This window comes from Stegostoma tigrinum, chromosome 17 (genome assembly GCF_030684315.1).
Source record: "Stegostoma tigrinum isolate sSteTig4 chromosome 17, sSteTig4.hap1, whole genome shotgun sequence".
Taxonomy (NCBI): Eukaryota; Metazoa; Chordata; class Chondrichthyes; order Orectolobiformes; family Stegostomatidae; genus Stegostoma; species Stegostoma tigrinum.
In genome coordinates this window covers 50,955,213-50,981,575 of record NC_081370.1, presented here as the reverse complement: position 1 = coordinate 50,981,575, position 26,363 = coordinate 50,955,213, and the positions used below count along the sequence as shown (strand labels likewise).

The window sequence follows — 26,363 nt, the reverse complement described above, 5'->3', positions numbered from 1 at the left end:
TTCCCATTATCTACTATCTCATTGGACATGGCAATATCTCTTAACGAGTGTTAGTAAGAACAAAGAAAAGTACAGCACAGCACAGGATCAAGCCATCAACCCACCAAGCCTACGCCAACACCTGATGCCATTCTTTTGCCGCTACATGATCCATATCACTCTTTTTGTTGCCTATTTGTGTATCAGTCAAGATGCCTCTTAAACATTGCTGTTGTATTCACTTTTACCAACTCCTCTGGCAGCACATTCCAGGCACTTACCACTATCTGTGTAAAAAGCCTTCCTCTTACATTTCCTTTGAACTTTATTTCTACCTGGAAAAAAGATTGCAACTTTCCATTCCATCCATGCCTGTCAATAATTTTGGAACGTAGTTATCCAATCTTACTCTACTGTAACTTATTATCTGACTATGTTATGGATTACTTTCTATTACTCAAGAGCATGCCTCTATTGCCAGCCTTCTAAGATTTAAAATTCCAATGATATATGACCGAAACCAGAAATTTCTGAAGAAGGGTCCATACCCCAAATATCAGCCTTCCTGCTCCTCTGATGCTGCTTGGCCTGCTGTGTTCATCCAGCTCTCTGCCTTGTTATCTCAGATTCTCCAGCATCAGAGGTTCCTAATATCTCTGTATTATAGAGTGGTTGTTCTAAAATGTCCTCACAATTCCAATGAATTGTTGGTATTTGGTGAGATAATTTATGAGACTCATTCCAAGAATGAGACTCTTCAGTTAATAAGGAAAGATTGGAGAAGATGGTACTGCTTTCCTCAGAAAGAAGAAGATTGAGAGGAGTTTTAAGGGAACTTTTCAAAATCATCAGGGGTCTGGACAGAATGGATAGGCAGAAACTATTCCACTGGATCGAGAACCAGAGGGCTCCAGGTTTATAGTCTTTTCTAAAAAGAGCAAATGTGAGGTGAGAAAAAAGTCCTCGTACATGAAGTAGTTGGGTTAAGGAATGCACTGCTTGGAAGTGCGCTGGAGGCAGATTCAATTGTGGCATTCAAGGGGGCATTGGATAACTGTTTAAACATGCAGGGTTATGGGGAAATGCCAGGAAATTGACACTAATTTTACATATTCAATGAGTTAGAGCAGACATGATAGGCCAAAAGGCCTCCTTCTATTCCATAACAATAAAAATAGATATGGAAATACAAATGGTTTAAGTCGGAGAAGTATTGGGTGGAATTTCCTCTGTAATTGTGCTCAGAGACATGTATAATTGAGTGTAAAGCAAATAGATATAGATTGAGGAGTTTTGAATGCAGGAACATTATGCATAAAATTGGCCTTGGCTCAAGATCCTTGATCATTTACAGCCTATTGATCCTGGCGCCTGGATGCACCTTAGCTCATTAAATGGGTTCACCCTTAGGCTGAAGAGCCAAACATGTGAATTTGCTGCCATTAAACTTGTCCGTAACAGTTATAAAATTATATGTTTGTAACATTGCAAAACCAGCAGGGAAATCCTCACTGATGCCTACCAATTAAGTTGTAAACCTAGAAATAGCAAACATATAAAATGTTTATGTTGCCCCATAGCATCCAAAGGAACTCAGCCATATCTTAGCTTTTAATCCATCATCTCTCAATTTGGGTCTAACAGTGTGTGAATATATTTCATGTTATAATAATGGGCCCTAAGTTAATTGGAATACAAGATATAATCAGATCAGTGTTATCCAACCGTGCATAAGACATTGTGCATGGAAATAGATGGCAAGCAAGAGAGTCATGCTGACAGCCTGGGGACTCAACTGATGCTGCCAGGGGCTGTAATATACCTTTCACAACATATTCATATTTGTTTTCTCAATCCAATCAAATTGGTCCTTTTCCATAAAATGCCCACCTTAATATGTGTTTTGCAGTAAAATTTTAAGAGAACTTTGTCAATTCCTTGATTTAATTGAACACAAAAATTGTGCAATTTGGAACGTAGCTTGGATCAAAATGAAGAGTGCATCATTTTGTCATAGCCATATTTCATTTTGGAAATGCTAAAACAACCATTATCTAAAATGAAATTTCTTTCATGTCGTGGCTTGCCGATAAGTGAAACATAGGGTGAATGTTATAATGGTGGTAAAAGTGCCTTTAATTGCAAGTATTAACTCAGAAATGATTTGCTAAGAGCATGCAGTGGCTGCAGTGTCAGGAAAGGGGATAGCTATTGCTACTCTGTTCATTGTTACACTGCTCTGTTAAAAGCTACTTATTTAGTCATCCAGCATTCATTCACTCCTTGATGAATATATTGAGCAAATAATTAGCATGATATCTTCAGATATTACAAAATGTTGGCATATATGGACAATCAAACTTTGTGGCTTATGCTGAGCTAAAATAAAAATCACTATTGATATTGTATGTTTACTAAAACTGTAAGTTTAAATAATCTGGTGTTGAGCTGAACACATCAGAAGGAAAATACTGATTTGCTTATATCTTGTACTCCAATTAACTTAGGGCCCATTATTATAATATGAAATATGTTCATACGCTGTTATACCCAAACTGAGAGATGATGAATTAAAAGCTAAGATATGGCTGAGTTCCTTTAGTTGCTACAGGGCAATATAAACATTTTGTAAGAATGTGGGACCACTGCGATTGTTCTTATAGACAGCCTGCATTAACACTATCCAAAACAATCTATGCATTTTAATAAAAGAATCCATGCATAGAATTTTGTATTTATTATTCTGCAGGAAATATTAAAATGTAATACTTTCATCTGACCAGTGCCTGGATCTGCGATTTAGAGTTTCACACTCCACTGGAAGCAACAATGAAATTTACAGGTGAAGATGTCAGAAGGAGTAAAATAGATAGGTATCCTTTCTCATCCTCGATCCTGTTAGTGAAGCACCCCTTTAAATCTTTGTGCGGATGAGCTCAGTTGGTAGGCTGTCATTTTGCGTCAGAACAAAAACAGAAATTGCTAGAAGAACACAGCAAGTCTGGCAGTATTTGTGGAGAGAAAACAGTTAACATTACATTGACCCTTCTTCAGAATAAAGGATCCCAGCACTGTGATTGACATGGCCCTCATCCATGTCTGACCCATCTCCTGCATTTTGGCCCTCACCCTGCCACTTCCCTCCCACAGCAACGGTGGAATCTCCCTCATCCTCACCTACCATCACACCAGCATCCACATTGAAAAGATTTTTAAAAAGAGAATCAATAACTCTGCTTTCTCTCTACAAATGCTGCCAGAATGCTGCATTTTTCTAGCATTTTTTGTTTTTGTTTCTGATTTCCCACATGCACAGTTCTTTTGCTTTTTACTATTAGTCACAAGGTTGCTTACTCAAAGACCCATTCTGGCGTTTGAATACATTACAATGATTCACAACCTGGTGTAGATCTGAAGGATTGCTGTATTGTCAAAGAACATGGCTACCCTTTCAGATGCCTTTAAAAGATTGTACAATTAGAGGGGTGTCTAGTTTCCTGTTCAGTCTTCTTTGAATATCACTAAAACAAGTTAATTGGTTCGTCATCTTATCTGCTGTTTTCAATATTTGCTACACTTCACTTACCTGTCCATGATTAACATTGACTAAAGTATAGCAGTGTTTCATTGGAATAAGATAGAGCACATTTAAAAATAAGGGATTTCCCATTTAAGACAGAGATGAGGTTAAGATTATTTTCTCTCAGAGTCATTAGGTCTGTGAAATTCTTTTCCTCAGAGATTGGATCATTGAATATTTAAGGCTGAATGAATGTATTCTTGACTGACAAGGGTTTCAAAGGCTATAGGAGAGGGACAGAATAGTAGAGTTGAGGTCACAGCCAGGTCTTTACCAAATGATGAAGCAAAGTTGAGGGGCTCATTGGTTTATTCCTGTTCCTGATTTATATCTTCTTATGTTTGTCGCAAGAGGCCAAAAATGGTGAGGGGGATTGGAATGCCTGTTAGCTCCACCATTTGGGTTACTGCCAGTAAAACCTAGCAGCGAGTTCTGGTGTGTGCCGTGGTTACAGAGGGAGAATGGCCAAACCCCTCTGAAAGTTAAACCAAAACCAAGCCCCAACCTGTTATGGCAGGAGTAGAGATTCCTTCCTAATAATTACCCTGAAACATCCAGAGAAGCTCACGTTTCCTCTTGTAATCTAGTACAATCGTGGTTGAAAGAAAGAAGATCTCTGATTTCAGCTTTACAAATAACAAGAAACAATTTATTTGTTTAACCCCAGCAATGAACAAATTAACAGAATTACTAACAAACCAAACAATTCCCCAGGAGACCACTTCCTAACTGATCTAAATTCTATGGAATGTTGATCAAGTAAACACAAGTCCCACTTGTACAAACGCAGTTAATAAAAAAATTAAAACTTAATCTCTCCAAGTTTGCACAGTCTATGCCTTTTCCGTTTTATCTCCAATCTTCCTTCTGTTGATCTTATGTCACAAATGCATTTCTTCGGATGATTCTGCTGTCTTGGATGTTTTTCTCTTTAATTTCTTCGGTGAGGACTTTGAGCTAAAATGTCATGGTACCTTTGATGGGCTTTTCAGGGAGCTCAATAATTTGATGTGAAAGCTAGATTTGCATATCAGATGACAGACTTGCTTTTCCTGCAGCTGAAGTTTGGCTGCCCCCTCAGATGGCAGTTGGCTCTCTCAATTTTTCAAATGCCTTCATTTTTATACCTGTAATGTAATAATAGTATTTCTTACGTAGGATTAGTTCGGTGTTGTCAACACCGTCAGTCTTAGATTGGAGAGGAAGGAGATTCCAATGGCCCAGCTCAAACATGTGGATCACTGTGGGTAATATCCTTTCACAGATGGATAGAGCTAGATAGAAAGTAACACTTGTGGGCATTTGGGAAATGCTCACATAGGGAGTCCCGTCGACAGCCCCACTGAAAAGAGCATTTGGGTCAAATGTTTTTATTAATAAACTGATCGGTATTCAAAGCTCAGACAACAACCTTAAGAGTTCCAATGATTTTTACCAACACCACTTTGTTCCTACAGAAATTGAATTGTTTTTGAAATGTGGACCTTGGATGCTGAATCTGGTGACATAATGACATCATTGGCAAGAGAGTATCATTACAACAAGATAATTCTTGCAGCTGACTTCTACAGTAGTATGAAGGGGGAGCAAGGCATTTATAATGAAAGTGACAATCTCAAGTGTTTGTGGTAGTACTTTTCTAATATTATGGATGTTCTTTTGACCGTGCGATCTATAAAGAGTTACTTTGATTTCAAGTTCATATATTTTTCAAATAAGGTCACTGGAAAATTGAATTCAACAACCAGAATGAAAATCTCACATAAAAACCGTGAGAAATTGTACACGTTATAAACCTGTTGTTCAACATATAAAACTTGTGTGTCTCACTCTTTCAAACAAACTGTGCTTGCAGAATTGCCTCACCATCTTCCCCTTGCGAGTTCCTCTACAAGCCACGTACCATCCTGACCTTGATCTATATCATGGCAATTCCTTTATTTTTGAAACTTAAGCCTGCAGCCAGCACATTTTTATTTTAGAATTAATATGATGTAGAGAAGCTTTCACTACCCAACTAATAGTTGGCGTGGGAATGGGCTGGGACGTAAAGAGCAGATAAGCCTATTTTTAAAGGCAGACAGCAGCCATCCCTGAAGTTGCCCTTCACCCAACAGATGGAAGAGGGAGAAAAACAATGGACAATGAGAAGAAAGACTGCCATCTGCACCCTTGGTCCCTGTTTTCAGACACCTCACTGTCAGCATTGCCAGGGGTAGGGAGTGACAGACACAGAAACATCCTGATCCCTGTCAGTCATAACAGGAAATATACAAAACCAACTGGGAGGGCATGACTGGAGGTGACACATGAGGTCAGCAGCAAAGGGGAAGCAAGGACTAACTGTTTAGGTCTGGCAAGTTAGTTCTAAGGATAAATCCAGATGACAACCTCTTGGTCACTAGTCACCGAAATGCAAAAGAGAGAGGCTTTCTAAGGGGTCACAGATTTCTTCTGAGCTTGGAGAATATGTGTATGTAGCAACCCTGTTGACCCAGAAGCAGAGGCTGCTGCACTCCAAGGTAGAATGCAGATTGTAACACAGTAGATGAATGCAAAAGCTGCGAGTGGTAAGGGAGTGAAGTTTGATTCTCATAGATCTTACAAGCTGAGTGAGAGTGAAACACCCAGGAGAATGAGAAAGCATGCCTGGACAACAGGGTGCTAGTATTGTTGATGCATTTATCATGTCACAAAATATGCTGAACTTCAAGCTAATTTTCATACTTTTTAGATTGGTAAAGAAAGGTTGCAACAAAAGGCTGCCTGAGGTTCACTGGAATTCTTTTATGGATTGGACCCACTCCACTGTCTCAAAGGACCAAAAGGAAAATTTAATGCCCTTTCCTAAAACTGATTCTAAAGGCTATTATCAATTGGTTGGTTCATGCAGATACAGAGACATTGGCTGTCTCAATTCTGAATGTGTGAAATCCATAACACAACTTGGCCTATTTGGAAAAGGAGTTTAGACTTGTAACAGAGATAACAAAGTGTGGAGCTGGATGAACACAGCAGGCCAAGCAGCATCTTAGGAGTACAAAAGCTGATGTTTCGGGTCTAGACCCTTCATCACTTGTAACAGGTCACATTTTCTTCTGCATGCCTGTAAAACAGCAAGAAACTCCTCTGTGGACAGGGTTCCACCGAAAACCATTGAACAGCTGCAGACCAAATGAAACAGCCAAAATAGAAAGGAACGATGCCTTTAAATTGAGAGAAGGACCCCCTCGACCATTCACTATCCCCAACAAACCTGATCCAACTTCAAGTTCACCTGAGAGCCTTTAATGGAAACTTGACTACAACAAATCTTAGTTTGCTTAGAATTCTCTGCTTTTCAAGATCTTTATTTCAGCTGAACCATCCACTCACCTAAGACACTACATATATGCCACAAAAGAGACTGAGATAACCATAAATCAAAATTGTATTCTATTACCTGCATCTGCATCTAATTTTTGAGCACGTTATAGTCTCTTTGAGATGGATGAGTGAGACATTGAGTTTTAAAGATCCAGGGAAAGCGTACAATTATAAATAACCTGGCCTTTTCTCCAAAAAGAAAGACACAAAAGCTAAAATTAATTAATCAGGACAATCTATCTGAAGCTAAACAACTACACAATCCATGTACACAAACATTGATCATGAATAGGAGAAAGAAACTCATGAATTCTATCTGTGACACTTTTCAATGGGCACACCTTTGACCAGGCCAAGCCACAGTGATGCAGACAGTGTCTTCAGCTTCAGAGGATGGTGTGGCAATACTCCCCATGTTGCCAATGCATGAGGTCTCATTTTGATGACTTTAACAGCGTACCCATATGTTGGCTGTCCCAATCTCTCATCATTGTCTCCCACAGAACTAACAGTAGATATGGAGGAGTCCACATACTGCTAACAAACTCTGGAGGGGACAGAGAAGGAAGAGACCTCAAAACTTACACAGTCACATCTTTCCTATGCACCCTCCATAGTGCTCAGTGAGTCAGTGGCATTATTGTAAAGGGTGGCACAGGGTAAAGTACACATAATGTCAGAGCAAGAGCACACAGGGAAGACAGTCGGAATCGACCAGACCCCTTGGAGGGTGGAGAACAGGCACCGTCCAGATCAACAGGGCAGAGATGCAGAGTCTCAGGAGCTACGTGTCAGGCTGAAGAACAAACATGATGCATGTGCTCACATATCAGAGCTGCCTGTGGCAGTGTGGGATCATAAGATGAGAATGTACTCCACAATGTTGAAACCTTTGAGTGCAAGAACTACACCACTGAGACAGTGACCAGTCTCCAAGAAGACCCATGTACAGCGGCACTCAGAGTGTGTGCTGGAACTACACTCCTGCCAGTGGCACAGAGGGCCAAGGAATGGATGCCAGCTGTGCCCCAGCTGATTGGTGCCCTTCCAGGATCAAGGGCACTCGCTAAGGGAAGGGTTTGCCCCAGACAGGCCTGGGGTCCAATCTTCATGGGGCTCCTCATTGTCCACCTCATTGGCTCCTCCAAAAGTGGATTATCTGTAGAAGTTCTGCCCTGTGACAAAAACAACTGGTACCTGTGCAGCAGCCTTTATAAGTGAGCTGTACCCCCTTAGCCCCAACATCACTGTGGAATGGACTTTGTGGCCACTTGAAAATCAATTACCTGTGCTTCATTCTCTGCCCCCAGGGGCAGAGTCTCATAGGCATGATCTTGAATGCAGGTTATTGCATCAATGAGGTCTTTTTTGGAGTCAGTTCTGAGACTGCCCCAGAGGTAGGGCAAGGACCGCTACAATGCACAATCCTGTTAAATTCCAGGATTTAAATTCCACTGGCCACCATGGTGGGATTTGAACTCATATCCTCAAGGCATCAGCCTGGGCCTCTCATTTACCAGGCAAATGTCATTACTACTAAGCGACCACATCTCCGAGAATCAGCTCTGCTTTCATAAGGCACGAGTTGAGTCTGGCACTTTAGAACTGCTCAGCCATCTTGACAAGTCGTCAATGATCATTGATATCCAGCTCAAGATTCCCCCTTCCCTATAACTTTTATTACATTTTACTGAGTATATGTTGCAGCATTTCAGATGTTCTCTCTTTTTAAAAGCATTATACTTTAAATTGATTCTTTTAAAATGAATAAAACAAACTCTTGCTTTAAAAAAATGGCAAGTTCATGAAGGGGCTTTACCGGCTGTTTAGCTACTTTGGGTTAGCCCCGCAGCCCAATGGTATCAATGTGGACTTCTCGAGCTTCAAAATCTCCCCTTCCCCCACCGCATCCCTAAACCAGCCCAGTTCGTCCCCTCCCCCCACTGCACCACACAACCAACCCAGCTCTTCCCCTCCACCCACTGCATCCCAAAACCAGTCCAACCTGTCTCTGCCTCCCTAATCTGTTCTTTCTCTCATCCATCCCTTCCTCCCACCCCAAGCCGCACCTCCATTTCCTACCTACTAACCTCATCCCACCTCCTTGACCTGTCCGTCTTCCCTGGACTGACCTATCCCCTCTCTACCTCCCCACCTATACTCTCTCCACCTATCTTCTTTTCTCTCCATCTTCGGTCCGTCTCCCCCTCTCTCCCTATTTATTCCAGAACCCTCACCCCATCCCCCTCTCTGATGAAGGGTCTAGGCCCGAAACGTCAGCTTTTGTGCTCCTGAGATCTGCTTGGCCTGCTGTGTTTATCCAGCCTCACATTTTGTTGTCTTAGCTACTTTGGGGGAGTGTTTGAAAAACTTGGGACTGGATATTGCGTGCCCTGCTGGAGGGTCTTCAGTGGAACACAAAAGAGGGTGTCTGCCCCCATCTAGCCCAAGCTTACTGCCACCATCCAGAGGGATGGGCCTTGTGCCAAAATCGTCAGGCCACCCAGTGTATGCACATATATAGTCAATGGTCAAAGCTCAGACAACTGTTGGTTTGTCGGTCGCTGCAGGTATTCTAGCTGCGAGAGTGGATGGAAACTGACGAAAAGTAAATACATTTGGAAGATTACAGTGCCATCCAGTGGCAGAATCTGTGTAAAATGCCAGGAAGCTAAAGAAGTAACTTTTCCTCCACTAGGACAAAAATCAGCTATGATCGTTTGCACTGATAATTATTTACCGAACTGTACATACATTCACGTACACAGGTGTGAAGTGAGCCACAGATCTGGGTGGGACCCCAACATATCATGCCATCATTCATGAATGACTAAAGATACTTGTATGTCCATTGAACCGTACTGTCAATGTCTTCAGGAGAGATAGACGTGAGATTAAATCATCTTCCATCACAATTATTTAATTTGAAACCATAAAATGAATTTATCTAAGTTATAATAAGTGCCAGATTTTGTTTTAGATTAGTACTTTGTGCATCATTTTGTATAAATGACTGAAACCCTGACTGAGAGACAGTAGGAACTGCCGACGCTGGGGAATCTGAGAAAACAAGGTGTAGAGCTGGATGAACACAGCAGGCCAAGCAACATCAGAGAAGCAGGAAACCTGACGTTTTGAATCTGGACCCTTCTTCAGAAATGAAGGAGGGTCCATTTCTGAAGAAGGGCCCAGACCCGAAACACCAGCTTTCCTGCTTCTCTGATGCTGCTTGGCTTGCTGTGTTCATCCAGCTCTACACCTTGTTATCTCTGAAACCCTGGCTGGATTTTTCGATCACCAGAAGATCATTTTTGCAGTGCAGACTGGCATTGTGCATCAGGACCTTGTGGAATTCCTCCAAGGTAGCAGACTCTGAGGGAATTACATAGGAAATTGAAGATTCCGATGGGCACTTGCCCTGAGCCTGGAATCCTCCAAAAATATCCATTTAAGTCAAAGCATTTGGGTGTTCCACTGCAGTCAATGGTTACCCAGGAAATATCAGGCAATTAAAAACCTCATCCAGCTCCTGGGTAACTATTAAATTGATACCCAACTTATCATTCATGCCCCCTGCCCCCTACCTTCGTCACACATTCTCCAGCTCTCTTACAGGCTGGAGTCAGTAATCTCTCCTCTCGGACCCACCTTCACCCCTTCCATGGGAACTGACTGGCCTCCACTGCCAATCAAATTGCACCTATTTCTCCCCTCAGGACACAACACTAACTCACTTCCACACTTCCTCTGCCTCTGGGATCCCACGACACCCAGCACCCCCCTCCCCATTCCCACCAAGGACCTGACACCACCCCGGACCCATCAATCCCCCATCTTCCTGCCAGACTGCGTAACTCCTGCCTAGTCTGTCATAAACAATCCTCACCTGCTGAATTTGTGCCACGGTACTCACCCACCTGCCACCTCGACATCCTATCCACTTGGCACTCTCTTTGCCAGGTATGTGCCGCCCTATTTGACTGGTACGCTGGACCTTACCCACCTGGCTCCATACCAACCGGCCCCCTTCCTGTCTGGCACCCTAACCTCGCATTTACCTTATATATCTACTCTTTCAAAGGAGCTGCCTAAGTATTTGCCTGTGCTGCTGGACATTTAAACCACAGAGTATGACAACTACTGGCATGAGAAAGAGGGCAGCATTTGCCTTCCCGTGACTATCCTGCATCATGAGGACTCAGTTGGATTGAAGACATGCATCATATTTATGCAGGATCCATCATCGGAATTTCCTGCCAGGAATGCGAAGCTTTTTCCTTAGAATTTCCTGCTCCTTAGAAAATCTGGACCTGTGTTTGGGTTTGACTTTCTGTTGGAGTTTTTTTGTTACAAACAAATGAGAACAGCTGTTTGTACCAGATAGCATCTTCAGTGTGACCTGTAATATTGTTTTGAGATGGGTTTAACTGAACCATAATCCAAGAAATAGGGACTGCATTGCATGTGATTTCGAATCACTCTTAGCATTATAGCTGTATCTCTCTGAAGTTGCATTTCAAGGTAATATTGTTCACAGAAACATCTGTTAATTGGTATTTGCTAAAAATGCATTAATTCATTAATGGTCTAGGCCAGCATTCATGGCATCCCTAATTGCTCTGGAACAGGTGATCCCTGAAGAAGGTGGTTATGTGAGGAAGAAAATATTAGGAATGTTTGTAACAATTTTAATCAGTTTCTAACTTTAGATTTTCCTGAGACTTTTTGTCTAATTTTGTTGTTGTTGCTGTTTGCAGGAATTCTTCCCAATAAGGCAGAACTTCTCAAAGATTCAGACATGGATCGAGAGCTGGAGAAAGTGTACGTGAAAGAATTGTAAACACTTGATGATTTGATAATTGCAGCTTTTTTTGTCTGATTGACACTGAGTTCCTTCTCACCATGAAATGGTTTTCTATATTGCTTGTTTGATTGGCTTTCCTTTTCTGTCAACCCCGGCGTAAATCTAGTGACATAATTTCCCTGCACATTGATCTCAGCTGAACTTGGAATGTTTTCCAGTTTAGCTAATTAGTTTGCATTGAGTGAGTGTTTGGCTAATCTATGGTCTTGGACTTGGTGTTTGCACCTATGGGGATAGTAAGTTTGTTTTCCCAAAAATACGCTTTAGTCATGGGCTTTGTAGAACATTTCAAGGATTCTGATCCAGTCATATCCTGTCTCTATACCAAGTTATGCAGAAATCTGTCCTTTAATATTTGGGATATAGTGCTTATAAACAGGGCAAAAGCATTACATTTGCTGTCTTTAGTAGTGGTGGTAATTACAGGTTATATTCATAACATGCGTTTGATGTCAAGTATAGAATCCAAGGGATTTTGTGAAATGTCCACCCCAATGGTACACTATTTAATTAGAGCCTTACCAGACGGCATTCTTTTTTAAAACCTTTGTAGTGACTGCCCTAAGCTTTAATGCATCCTTCAGCTCATAGTCCTGAACCTTAGAATGTGCCTTTAAGGATATATGCTGTTTCTGTCCATATAAACGTTACAGTCCTATTGTCTTCAGCTCCAACTTCCCAAAATTTACTTGCTGATGTTTTAGATGCATGGTTATTTTGTAACATTCCCTATTGTTTTTAAAATTTGGATGTATTGACGAAGCATTTACATCCTTTTGCATTTCAACCAGCAATCATTCATTGACCTCAACTTCAAACATGGAAACTGTCAAGTACATCGAGAAGTGAGATATTTTTAAGGATAGAAATGAAATGTCAAGTTGAGGGGTAGAGCTGTGCTCCACATAGACAAAACTGATGTTTACAAATATTGCTAGGCTACATACGAAAGCAAAATACTGTGGCTGCTGGAAATCGGAAGTAAAGGTGAAAGAAAGGTTAGAAGAATTCAGCAGGTTAGTCAGCATCAGTGGAGAGAAACAGACAGCAGATCCTGATGTATGGCCATCAACCTTAATTAATTGTGTTTCTTACCATCGATGCTGCCTAACCTGCTTAGCTTTTCCATCTTTCTTTGTGCTTGTTGCTAGGTCTTCACCTTGGCCTTGGTGAAGTAGAAATCTTTCCCCTCAGAGTTAGGAGGTTATAAATTCAAGCCCACTCCAGGAATGTAATTACATGTTGGCACATTAGTGGCAAAGGGAGTGCCATACTGCGCCATTCAACTGAAGCCAAGAGCCAGTTTTCTGTCTGATGTGAACAGGAATGATCTTCAGCACTAGCCAAAAAAGAATAAAGGTGTTCTCCTAGTATCCTAACTCTTGTTTAAATTGGGCCTTCCCATTCAACCCAACCCCTCCCTTTACACGTTTAACCTTAACACCACCCCGCCTCCCAACCAACAACTAAAATTACGTTATTTTGTGATGAACCCACTTTCAGCTATTTAATAATATTTCACTAAGTTAACATTCTTAATTAAATCAAGGTATATCTAGTTCAGGCAAAGTTTACTTTGAAATAAATTATGTTCTAAACGCTAAAATGGATGTGAATTAACCATGGATGCTGGAAATCTCAAAAAAAAATCTTAGGCTCAGCAAGTCACACGCCACTTGTGAAGGCAGAAAACAGAGTGGATTTTGGGGGGATGTTTCCATTGGTAGAGACTAGGATTTGAGGGCACAGCCTTAGAGTAAAGAGGAGACCTTTTAGAACAGAGATTAGGAGAAACTTCTGCAGCCAGAGAGTGGTGAATCTATGGAATTCACTGCCACAGAAGGCTGTGGAGGCCAGGTCACTGAGTATATTTAAGACTGAGATAGATGGGTTCTTGATTATCAAGGGTTACGGGGAGAAAGCAGGAGAATGGGGTTGTGGAACTTATCAGCCATGATTGAATGGCAGAGCAGACTTGAAGGGCTGAATGGCCTGATTTCTACTCCAATGTCTAATGGTCTTCTAGTCTTATTGTTTTAAAAACATGGATCAAGTAAAATATGCCTCATTGATATTTTTGCTTGAAGTATTGCTTGATTGCACTAGCCAATGGAAGATTTTACGTTCAGACATGTCTCAATGAAATTGAAAGGAATCTTAAACGAAACAACTTTGTCAAACTAGTACAGTTTGTGTCCAGATCATCAGTCATGCCCAGAGTGGAAATTTTGCCCCTTGTTTTATTCAGTAAAGTGCACAAATCATTTCTCTTTCAATTAAAATGTATGAAGAAAGGGCAATTATTTGATGATTATAAGTAAGATGAAAGGAGGACTCAGCAGAGCATTGGATTCTCTTTTTGGAATTTCAGTTCTGGTCCAGCCCAAACTGGTAAGCTAGAGTTTTCTTGTGAGATGTTGGGATAAGGCCATATTGTAATTGCAGAGTTTTGGGAACCAGGCTGAGCCAGGTTATTTCATATATATCAAGTACAGTTCGATCATATAACAATCACACAATATGACACGATGACTGTATCATACGTAACTCAGGACAGCCTAATACTCAAACCCATTCATTTCCTAGGTGATCTGAAGGATATTACATATTTAGGTGAAGATATATTTGTAGTATTCTTTGAAGAAGGGAGTGTACACAGAATGCTCCAATTTTAGACCTTACTTAAGTATCACATTTTTAAAAATTACTGTTTGTTAATTAACCTCTTTGCAAAGTACTTTTCATTAACGTGTGCTCATTTGTTCCACTCTTGCTCCTAGTAGTTCTGGTCTAGTTTATGTCCATGCTGCCACCAGCAGGAATACGGTGGTACTGCAGCCCGTGTTTGAATTCGTTTACTTGCTCTGAACTCGATACAATTTCTGTCTCTGGAATATACCTATATATAAACATGTGAATCAGCTTAAACTTAACATTGTCGCAACTATATTAAAGGTTGCTTTAAAAATACTGGAATGTAAAACAACATAGGCAAAAAGGACGAGGTCCTGAGGAGTAAGTACAAAGAAAGAGGCTGAAAAGCAGGACCTGAAGAGTGGTGATCTCTGGATTACTACGAGTGCCACAGACTAGCAAGGCAAGGAATAGAAAGATAGAACAGATGAATATGTGGCTAAAGAGTTGGTGCCGAGGACAGGTTTTCATATATTTGGGTCATTGGAACCTCTTCTGGGGCAATAGTGACCTGTACAGGAGGGAGAGATTGCACCTAAACTGGAGGGGAACCAGTATCCTCAAAAGGAGGTTCACTAATGCTGCTCAGGAGGATTTAAACTAGAGTAGCAGGGGCCCAGGAACCAGAGCAACAGGTCAGCAAGTGGTGGGATTGAGGGGAAGGTAGATGTTAGGACCAGTAAGTCTGAAAGGAAGGACAGGCAGAGACAGGAAAATGAACACAATGGGACTGATGGGCTGAAGTGTGTTTATTTCAGTGTAAAGGAGTATTATAGGTGAGGCAGCTGAGCTCAGAGCCTGGATCAGTACATGGGACTATGATGTTGTGGTCGTTGCAGAGACTTGGTTGAGAGCGGGACAGGACTGGCTGCTCAGTGTTTCAGAAAGGGAGATAAAAGAGGTAGCGGAGTTGCATTACTAATCAGGAAGATCTGTCATATCTGTATTCAGGGAGGATATAGTGGAGGGCTTATTCACTGAGGCAATATGGATGGGGCTCAAAAATAAGATGGGTGCAGTCACTCTGAGAGGATTATACTGTAAGCCCCACAAAAGCCCTGGATCCATTGAGGATGAAATATGCAGGCAGATTTTGGAAAGACGAAATAACAGCAGGCTTGTCATAGTAAGATAACAAAGTGTGAAGCTGGATGAACACAGCAGGCCAAGCAGCATCTCAGGAGCACAAAAGCTGACGTTTCGGGCCTAGACCCTTCATCAGAGAGGGGGATGGGGAGAGGGTTCTGGAATAAATAGGGAGAGAGGGGAAGGCGGGCTAAAGATGGATAGAGGAGAAGATAGGTGGAGAGGAGAGTATAGGTGGGGAGGGGATAGGTCAGTCCAGGGAGGACGGACAGGTCAAGGAGGTGGGATGAGGTTAGTAGGTAGGAAATGGAGGTGCGGCTTGGGGTGGGAGGAGGGGATGGGTAAGAGGAAGAACAGGTTAGGGAGGCAGAGACAGGTTGGACTGGTTTTGGGATGCAGTGGGTGGAGGGGAAGAGCTGGGCTGGTTGTGTGGTGCAGTGGGGGGAGGGGACGAACTGGGCTGGTTTTGTGATGCCGTGGGGGGAGGGGACGAACTGGGCTGGTTTTGGGATGCGGTGGGGGAAGGGGAGATTTTGAAGCTTGCGAAGTCCACATTGATACCATCGGGCTGCGGGGTTCCCAAGCGGAATATGAGTTGCTGTTCCTGCAACCTTCGGGTCGCATCATTGTGGCACTGGAGGAGGCACATGATGGACATATCGTCTTAGGAATGGGAGGGTGAGTTAAAATGGTTTGCGACTGGGAAGTGCAGTTGTTTATTGCGAACTGAGCGGAGATGTTCTGCAAAGCGGTCCCCAAGCCTCCACTAGGTTTCCACAATATAGAGGAAGCCACACCGGGTACAGTGGATGCAGTATACCACATTGTGCAGTTTACCGATGTGCAGGTGAACCTCTGGTTAATATGGAAAGTCATCTTGGGGCCTGGGATGGGGGTGAGGGAGGAGGTGTGGGGGCAAATGTAGCACTTCCTGCGGTTGCAGGGGATGGTGCTGGGTGTGGTGGGTTTGGCGGGGGGGGGAGTGTGGAGCGGACAAGGGAGTCACGGAGAGAGTGGTCTCTCCGGGAGGCAGACAAGGGTGGGAATGGAAAAATGTCTTGGGTGGTGGGGTTGGATTGTAGATGGCGGAAGTGTTGGAGGATGATGCGTTGTATCCGGAGGTTGGTGGGGTGGTATGTGAGGACGAGGGGGATTCTCTTAGGATGGTTATTGTGGGGGCAGGGTGTGAAGGATGTGTTGCGGGAAATGCGGGAGACACGGTCAAGGGCATTCTCGACCACTGCCGGGGGGGGGGAACGTTGCTGTCCTTGAAGAACACGGACATCTGGAATGTGCGGGAGTGGAATGCCTCATCCTGGGAGCAGATGCGGCAGAGGCGAAGGCATTGGGAATACGGGATGGAATTTTTGCAGAGGTGTGGGTGGGAGGATGTGTATTCTAGGTAGCTGTGTGAGTCAGTGGGCTTGAAGTGGACATCAGTTTCTAGCTGGTTGCCTGAGATGGAGACAGAGAGGTCCAGGAAGGTGAGGGATGTATTGGAGATGGCCCAGGTGAACTTGAGGTTGGGGTGGAAAGTGTTAATAAAGTGTATGAACTGTTCGAGCTCCTCTGGGGAGCAAGAGGCGGCGCCGATACAGTCGTCAATGTACGGGAGGAAGAGGTGGGGTTTGGGGCCTGTGTAGGTGCGGAAGAGGGACTGTTCCATGTAACCTACAAAGAGGCAGGCATAGCTTGGGCCCATGCGGGTACCCATGGCCACCCCCTTTGTCTGTAGAAAGTGGGAGGAATCGAAGGAGAAGTTGAGGGTGAAGACAAGTTCGGCTAGGGGGATGAGGGTGTCGGTGGAGGGGGACTGGTCGGGCCTGTGGGACAGGAAGAAGCGGAGGGCCTTGAGGCCATCTGCATGTGGAATACAGGTGTATAGGGACTGGACGTCCATGGTGAAGATGAGGTGTTGGGGGCCAGGGAATTGGAAATTCTGGAGGAGGTGGAGGGCGCAGGTGGTGTCACAGACGTAGGTGGGGAGTTCCTGGACCAAGGGGGAGAACATGGGGTCCAGATAGGTGGATATGAGTTCGGGGGTGGGGTCATGATCAAGGGGGCGGTAGAAGGTGGTGTCGGAGAGTTGGCGTTTGGCCTTGGCAATGTAGAGGTCAGTGCGCCATACTACCACTGCGCCACCCTTGTCTGTGGGTTTGATGGTGAGGTTGGGGTTGGAGCGGAGGGCTGTCCGTTCTGCAGGGGAGAGGTTGGAGTGGGTGAGAGGGGTGGAGAGGTTGAGGCAGTTGATGTCTCGACGACAGTTGGAGATGAAGAGGTCGAGGGAGGGGAGGAGGTCTGGGGGTGGTGTCCAGAAAGAGGACATGTGTTGGAGGCGGGTGAAGGGGTCAGTGGAGGGAGGGTTAGGCTCCGAACCTTGGGGAGGGTTAGCCATGTCCAAACATGACTGGTATTCGTTGATGTGTGGGTGGAGGGTACCAAAGTTTTTCCAAGCAGGGACCAAGCAGATTTTCCGCCGCCTTCGCCTCCATGCTTCCTTCTTTAACCAGGAGCCTAACCCTCCCCCCACTGACCCCTTCACCTGCCTCCAACACATGTCCTCTTTCTGGACACCACGCCCAGGGCTCCTACCCTCCCTTGACCTCTTCATCTCCAACTGCCGTCGAGACATTAACCTCCTCAACCTCTCCACCCCTCTCACCCACTCCAACCTCTCCCCCGCAGAACGGGCAGCCCTCCGCTCCAACCTCAACCTCACCATCAAACCTGCAGACAAGGGTGGCGCAGTGGTAGTATGGTGCACTGACCTCTACATCGCCGAGGCCAAACGCCAACTCTCCGACACCTCCTCCTGCCGCTCCCTTGATCATGACCCCACCCCCAGGCATCAAACCATCATCTCCAAATACCATCCATGACCTCATCACCTCAGGTGACCTCCCACCCACAGCCTCCAATCTCATTGTTCCCCAAACCCGCACGGCCCGTTTCTATCTCCTTCCCAAAATCCACAAACCTGCCTTTCCTGGCTGATCTATTGCCTCCGCCTGCTCCTGCCCCGCTGAACTCATATCCACCTATCTGGACTCCATTTTCTCCCCCTTGGTCCAGGAACTCCCCACCTACGTCCATGACACCACCCACGCCCTCCACCTCCTCCAGAACTTGCAATTCCCTGGCCCCCAACACCTCATTTTCACCATGGACGTCCAGTCCCTATACACCTGTATTCCTTGTGCAGATGGCCTCAAGGCCCTCCGCTTCTTCCTGTCCTGCAGGCCCGACCAGTCCCCCTCCACCAACACCCTCATCCCCCTAGCCGAACTCGTCCTCACCGTCAACAACTTCTCCTTCGATTCCTCCCACTTTCTACAGACAAAGCGGGTGGCCATGGGTATCCGCATGGGCCCAAGCTATGCCTGCCTCTTTGTAGGTTACGTGGAACAGTCCCTCTTCCACACCTACACAGGCCCCAAACCCCACCTCTTCCTCTGTTACGTTGATGACTGTATCGGTGCCGCCTCTTGCTCCCAAGAGGAGCTCGAACAGTTCATACACTTCACCAACACCTTCCACCCCAACCTCAAGTTCACCTGGGCCATCTCCAACACATCCCTCACCTTCCTGGACCTCTCAGTCTACATCTCAGGCAACCAGCTCGAAACTGATGTCCACTTCAAGCCCACTGACTCACACAGCTACCTAGAATACACATCCTCCCACCCTCACCTCTGCAAAAATTCCATTCCGTATTCCCAATTCCTTCGCCTCTGCCGCATCTGCTCCCAGGATGAGGCATTCCACTGCTGCACATCCCAGATGTCCGTGTTCTTCAAGGACCGCAACGTCCCCCCCGGCAGTGGTCGAGAACGCCCTTGACCGTGTCTCCCGCATTTCCCGCAACACATCCCTCACACCCCGCCCCTGCAATAACCATCCTAAGAGAATCCCCCTCATCCTCACATACCACCCCACCAACCTCCGGATACAACGCATCATCCTCCGACACTTCCGCCATTTACAATCCGACCCCACCACCCAAGACATTTTTCCATCCCCTCCCCTGTCTGCTTTCCGGAGAGACCACTCTCTCCGTGATTCCCTTGTCCGCTCCACACTCCCCTCCAACCCCACCACTCCCGGCACCTTCCCCTGCAACTGCAGAAGTGCTACACTTGCCCCCACACCTCCTCCCTCACCCCCATCCCAGGCCCCAAGATGACTTTCCATATTAAGCAGATGTTCACCTGCACATTTGCCAATGTGGTATACTGTATCCACTGTCCCCGGTGTGGCTTCCTCTGCATTGGGGAAACCTAGCAGAGGCTTGGGGACCGCTTTGCAGAACATCTCCGCTCGGTTCGCAATAAACAATTGCACTTCCCAGTCGCAAACCATTTTAACTCCCCCTCCCATTCCTCAGATGACATGTCCTTCATGGGCCTCCTGCACTGCCACAGTGATGCCACCCGAAGGTTGCAGGAACAGCAACTCATATTCCACTTGGGAACCCTGCAGCCCAATGGTATCAATGTGGACTTCACAAGCTTCAAAATCTCCCCTTCCCCCACTGCATCCCAAAACCAGCTCAGCTCGTCCCCTCCCCCCACTGCATCACAAAACAAGCCCAGCTCATCCCCGCCTCCCTAAACTGTTCTTCCTCTCATCTATCCCCTCCTCCCACCTCTAGCCGCACCCCCATTTCCCACCTACCAACCTCATCCCACCTCCTTGACCTGTCCATCCTCCCTGGACTGACCTATCCCCTCCTCACCTCCACTCTTCTCTCCACCTATCTCCTCTATCCATCTTCGGTCCGCCTCCCCTTCTCTCCCTATTTATTTCTGAACCCTCTCCCCATCCCCCTCTCTGATGAAGGGTCTCGGCCCAAAACGTCAGCTTTTGTGCTCCTGAGATGCTGCTTGGCCTGCTGTGTTCATCCAGCTTCACACTTTGTTGTCTTGGATTCTCCAGCATCTGCAGTTCCCATTATCTCAGACTTGTCATAGTAGGTGACTTTAACTTCTCCTATATTGACTAGGACTCCCTTAGAGCAGGAGGCTTAGATGAGACAGGACTTGATAGGTGCAAGCAAAAGGCTTTCCGAAACAGTTTGTGGATAGTCCAACTAAAGGCGCGGCCACACTGCACCTTATATCGGCTAATGAGCCTGGCCAGGGACTGAACTTCCAGTGAGAGAGCATTTTGGAAACAGTGGTCACAACTTTTTAAGTTTTACGATAGCTATGAACAAAGATAAGTCAGGACCTTGTAGCAAGGTAGTAAATTGGAAAAGGGCAAATTACGTCAACATTAGACAGGATCTAGGGAGTGTTAATTGGGAGGAGCTGTTGTCAGGCAAGACCACATATGGGAGTTGTTAAAGACCTGCTGATGAGAGTTTAGGATCAGCCTGTTCCAGTAAGGAGGAAGGACAAAGATGGCAAGGTAAGGGACGCTTGAATAAGGAATTTTATCAAAAGGAAGAAACAAGCACATACAAGGTTTAGGAAACTAAACTTCGACAAGGCCTGTGAGGAATATAAAGAAAGCAAGAAAGAACTCGAAAGTGGGGAATTAGGAGAGCAAGAAGAGGCAATGAAATGATCTTGACAAATAGGTTAAAGAGAAGTTTCGGCAAAGATCTTTTGCTGGGGTTGTGGATGAGCTTGTTGACTTGCTCGCTGAGCAGGCGTGTTTTTGTTCAGACATTTTGTCACCATGCCAGGTGACATCATCAGTGGAGCTTGCAACGAATTGATGTTATTCTGCTCCACTCGGAATTTATACTGTTCAATCCATTCTGGTGAGTACTGTATGGGTTTGTATATGGGGCCCAATTCTGTATGTTTGTTGATTGCATTACGGGTGGAGAACCATGCCTCTAGGAATTCCCAGGCATGTCTATGTTTGTCTTGGGCTACTATGGTTACTTCATCCTAATTAAAATGATGGCCTTCATTGTCTGAATTTTTCAATATTAAGGCTATTACCGATATCACGAAGGCAGGGTGGAGACTAAGCCATCGGAATACATGAACATCAGCTAGCAGCAGAACGGCATGACAAACTGTCCTTAATATCTGAACATTCAGACAAGGAGGACCATCAGGGACAATGTAACTGGGACAATGTTACCATAGTAACCCAAGACAAACATAGACATGCCCGAAACACATTCCTACAGGCATGGCTCTCCACCCGTAATGCAAGCAACAAGCACATAGAATTGGACCCCATTTACAAACCCAGACAGAACTAAACCGGAAATGACACTGCCCACCGTAAAATTCCAAACGGAGTAGAATAATATCGCTGCATCAGAAGCTGTGCTGATGATGTCACCTGACATGGTGACAAAATGTCTCAAGAATAACAAGCCAGCTCAGCGAGCAAGTCAACAACCTCAGATTAAAGAGAATTAAAGACATTCCGTACGTACGTTAAAAATAAGGGAATAACTAGGGAGAGTGTAGGACCACTCAAGGATGAAGCAGGGATCCTCTACTTGGAGGCAGAGGATGTGGGTGAGATCCTAAGTGAGTACTTTGCATTGGTATTCACTCAGGAGAAGGACATGGAGAACAGTGTGATTAGTGTGGAGCCTGATAATATGCTAGGGCATTTTGATGTGGAAACACTGATGTTGGTCCGGGAAAGGCAAAGTCAGAAGTCACACAACACCAGATTATAGTCAGAGATTGTAAGAACTGCAGATGCTGGAGTCTAAGACAATGCAGTGTGGAGCTGGAGGAACACAACAGGTCAGGCAGCATCAGAGGAGCAGGAAAGTTGACATTTTGGGTTGAGACCCTTCTTCAGAAATGGGGAGGGGGAAGGGAGCTCAGAAATAAGTAGGGGGGGATCTGGGGAAGGTAGGTGGGATGGTGATAGGTGAGTGCGGGTTGGCAGTGGTGGGGTTTAGTCAGTGAGGTGGGTGGGGGTCAGATAGGTGGGAGAGAAAATGGACAGGCTGTGTCAGGTCAAGGAGGCGGGGTTGAGAGGGAGGGTTGGTCATGGGATGAGGCTGGGGCTGGGGAGATTTTGAAACTGGGTCATGGGATGAGCTCCCTGCCCATTTCTGAGGAAGGTCCCGACCCAAAACTTCAACTTTCCTGCTCCTCTGATGCTGCCTGGCTACTGTGTTCCTCCAGCTCCACACCGCGTTATACCAGATTATAGTCTGACAGGTTTCTTTTAAAATCACAAGCATTTAGAGCACTGCTCCTTTGTCACATGAAGTTGCTGCACCTGACAAAGGAGCAGTGCTCCAAAAACTTGCAACCAGGTGTCTGTGACCTCAGCATTTTGAGATCAAGAAAGGAGTTGTATAGGATTAGGTTGAATAGCATTGAAGTGGATAAGTCCCCAGAGCCTGATCGTAGCTATCCCAGGTTATTGAGAGAAGCAAGAGAGGAGATTTGTGGATCCTTTACCAAGATCTTTGTATCCTTGCAAGCACTAGAGAGGTCCCAAGGACTGGCGAGTAGCTAATGGTTTTCCTCTGTTCAAGAAGGGAAATAGGGATAGTCCAGGAATCTATAGACTGGTGAGTCTCACATCGGTGGTTGGGAAGCTGTTAGAGAAAATTCTTAGGGATGGAACTGTTGCACATTTGGAGAGGCATGGCCTAATTAGGGACAGTCAGAGTAGCTGTGTGGAGCAGGTCATGTCTTACTAACATGACTGAATTTTTCAAGCAGGTGACAAAGGTTATTGATGGAGATAGAGCAGTGGATGTTGTCTACATGGATTTTAGTAAGACTTTCAAAAAGGTACCTTATTGTAGGCTCATCCAGGAGATTAAGATGCATGGGAACCACGGTAACTTGGTCACTTGGATTCAGAATTGGCCTGCCCATAGAAGACAGAGGACAGTGGTGGACGGCTGTTTTTCAGGTTGGAGGTCCGTGACTAGTGGTGTTCAGCAGGAATCCGTACTGGGACCTCTGCTCTTTGTGATATATACAAATGACTTGGATTAAAATGTAAATGGGTAGGCTAGTGAGTTTGCAGGTGACACAAAGATGGGGAAGTTGTTGAATGTTGAAGTGTGTCAAAGGATGCAGCGAGATTTCAATCAGTTGCAGATATGGTGGAGACATGGCAAATGGAGTTTAATTCGGGCAATTGTGCGATGCTGCACTTTGGGAGATCAAATGTTAAGGAAAAACTATGCAGTTAATGCCAGGGCCCTGAGCAGCAATGATGTACAGAGGGATCTTGGGGTACAAGTCCATAGCTCCCTAAAAGTGGCCATGCAGTAGATACAGTGGTAAAGAAGGTGTATGCCATGCTTGCCTTTATTGGTCATTGAGTACAAGAATCAGGATGCCATGTTGCTGCTTTATAAGACTTTGGTTAGGCCATACTTATAGTATTCTAATTCCGGTTCATTTCCGGTTGCCAGATTACAGGAAAGATCTGGAGGCTTTGGAGAGGGTGGAGAAGAGATTTACCAGTATGTTGCTGGATTAGAAGGTATGAGCTCTCAAGAGAGGCTGGATAAACTAGAGTTGTTTTCTCTGGAGCAGCAGAAGCTAAGGGGAGACTTGATAGATGTCTATAAAATTATGAGATGCATAGATAGTGTTGACCGTCAGAATCTTTTTTCCCCAGAGTTGAAATATCTAAAACGGGGCGGAGTATGTATTTAAGGTGAGAGGGGGAAAGTTCAAAGGAGATGAGAGGGACAAGTTTTTTACACAGAGACTGGTAGGAGTCTAGAACAAGCTGCCAGGGGTGGTGGCGGAGGCAGATACAACAGGGACATGAGGGGACTATTAGATAAGCGCATGAATGGGCAAGGAATGGATGGATATGGACCAAGCGTAGGCCGAAGAGATTAGTTTAATTTGGCATCATGTACAGCACAACATCATGGGCCAAAGGGCCTGATCGTGTGTTTTACTGTTCTGTGTTCAATGTTCTAAAAGTTGATTGAATGTAGTGTATCACAGTTGCCTGTAATCACCTACACATTTAAGCCTAAGAGAGAAATCTAACAGTGACAGCAGTTTTTGCAATGCTGTTCATCTTGTTAAATCTGCAAGAGAACAGTGTGACATGCCGTATGTGCAGTATTCAATTGTCAGATTAATAGTTGACTTAATTTGCAGATTTTAATCATTTTCAATGAAAACAATTTAATGATTGATTCTTACAATCCAAATTTGGAAACAATACCTAGACAAACCCCAGTCCTCCAAACTGCCATGGTTCCACTTCATGGTCCATAGCTCAGGCTGTGTAGGTAAGATACAGACATCAGTACAGATACTTTTTGCAGGATATTCCATTGCAAATGTTTAATCTCTGTTTATGTCTGTTGTTAGAATTGAACATATACTCAGTAACCAAACCTCCAGTGCACCTACACAGAAGGAACCAACCAGAAAAATAAGTCATCGCAAGACTCTCACTCAGCACAAGAAAGCGGACATTGAGAGTGATGGTTCAACTGAAGAAACCGATTCCTCTGAAAATTAACTCACCGTCTTTGTTTGCGGCTGTTAATATTAAGTCTAACGATCAAATAGTTCCCTTTGGCTTTCCTCCTATTTGTTAAAATAGGTTTAAAGACCCTTTCCGAGTTGCCATCATCTCTTCTCAATTAAGACCTTGCTTTTGCGCTCAAATTAACAAGCGTCTACTCTGCCACTTGTGAACTGATTTTGAGTTTTCTCAGCCCAGTTCCAATTGGGAGAACAACTGTATCATAAAAATTGCCCAGAAGAAAATATTGTTTTGTACTTTCGCCCAGTGAATCCTTCAGCTTGGCTTGTTTAGGAGATTGGTCTTGGTCATTTAGTCACCTGGTAGTGCAGTTTGTAGTATTGTTAAAAAAGAAGACATGTTACTAAAACTTTTGTCTTGCATGCATCAGAATAGGTGCAAGAATGCCACACTTCACAGGAAGCATTTATACTGTAGGAGTAAAGGCTGCTGATAGGTTGGCAAGTCGGTTTTGACTGGTCAAAGCATTGCTATGGCGAGTGCATCAGAGAAATGTTGCCTCCCACTTTCTGTTTAGTTTGCCTTTTTGTTTTAGGTTCCAAGGGATTAATTTTCTCATGGAGTATAAATTGGTGCTCCCTTTAAAATGAGGCATCTTTGTGGCTATCCTGAAGAGTGCAAGATGAAAAGCTTCACTGTATGCCTTTTATTCAGCAGTACTCAAGTTGTGGTATTTCTTGGCTGAAGGTAAAACTCACAATCTATGCATAGATATATAGCCACAATGTATACCACACAGACTTAATGCAAAATGCTTCTGAATATCGTAATGATACAGATCAATTGGGCACTGTTTTATAGTCAAGGTACCTTGTTGAAATGTCAATAAATTCTACTACTGTGCTAACAGAGCCTCCCTGTGGTTGTCAGATGGAGCTACAGTTGGTTTTGACAGTGATATTGTCCTCAGTTTGTCTGCAGTTGCACATTAAAAGCGTGTTATCTGGCAAAATGCATGATGACCCCTGATTGAAAGCAGTAATTATCATCTGCAGATACCAAAAATTGGTCGGTAGCGCTTAAAACTGGAACATACATTACCCGATGTCTACAAAAATAAATGTTATTTCCCAAGTCTTACGTGGTTAAAGTTAATTTTTGGAAATAAAAAGGCTAATATATCTTCGTTTAGTTTATGCTTACAGTTGTACTTTTTGCCAAATGTTATAAAGAAGGTGTGAAAGTTTCACATGAGTCACGCCATTTGGTTTGAAAAATAAATTGGCCACAATACACTGGACTAGAAAAAATCTACAGATAAACAGAGGGGCATTCCTGGGAAGATTTTGGTACAATGCAAAATGAGTATTTGTCCCT

General features: G+C 44.4%; 1 protein-coding gene across 1 annotated transcript in view; it reads left to right on the top strand.

Annotated features, from left to right (window-relative positions):
- The window catches only part of cstpp1 (centriolar satellite-associated tubulin polyglutamylase complex regulator 1), a 290,003-nt gene extending 263,880 nt beyond the window's left edge, over positions 1-26,123 (top strand). The window contains exons 8-9 of the mRNA XM_048545045.2: positions 11,683-11,746; positions 24,866-26,123. Of these exons, the coding sequence (XP_048401002.1) occupies positions 11,683-11,746; positions 24,866-25,019 (218 nt within the window). The 3' untranslated portion in view covers positions 25,020-26,123. The remainder of the gene's footprint in view (positions 1-11,682; positions 11,747-24,865) is intronic.
- The last annotated feature ends 240 nt before the right edge of the window (positions 26,124-26,363 follow it).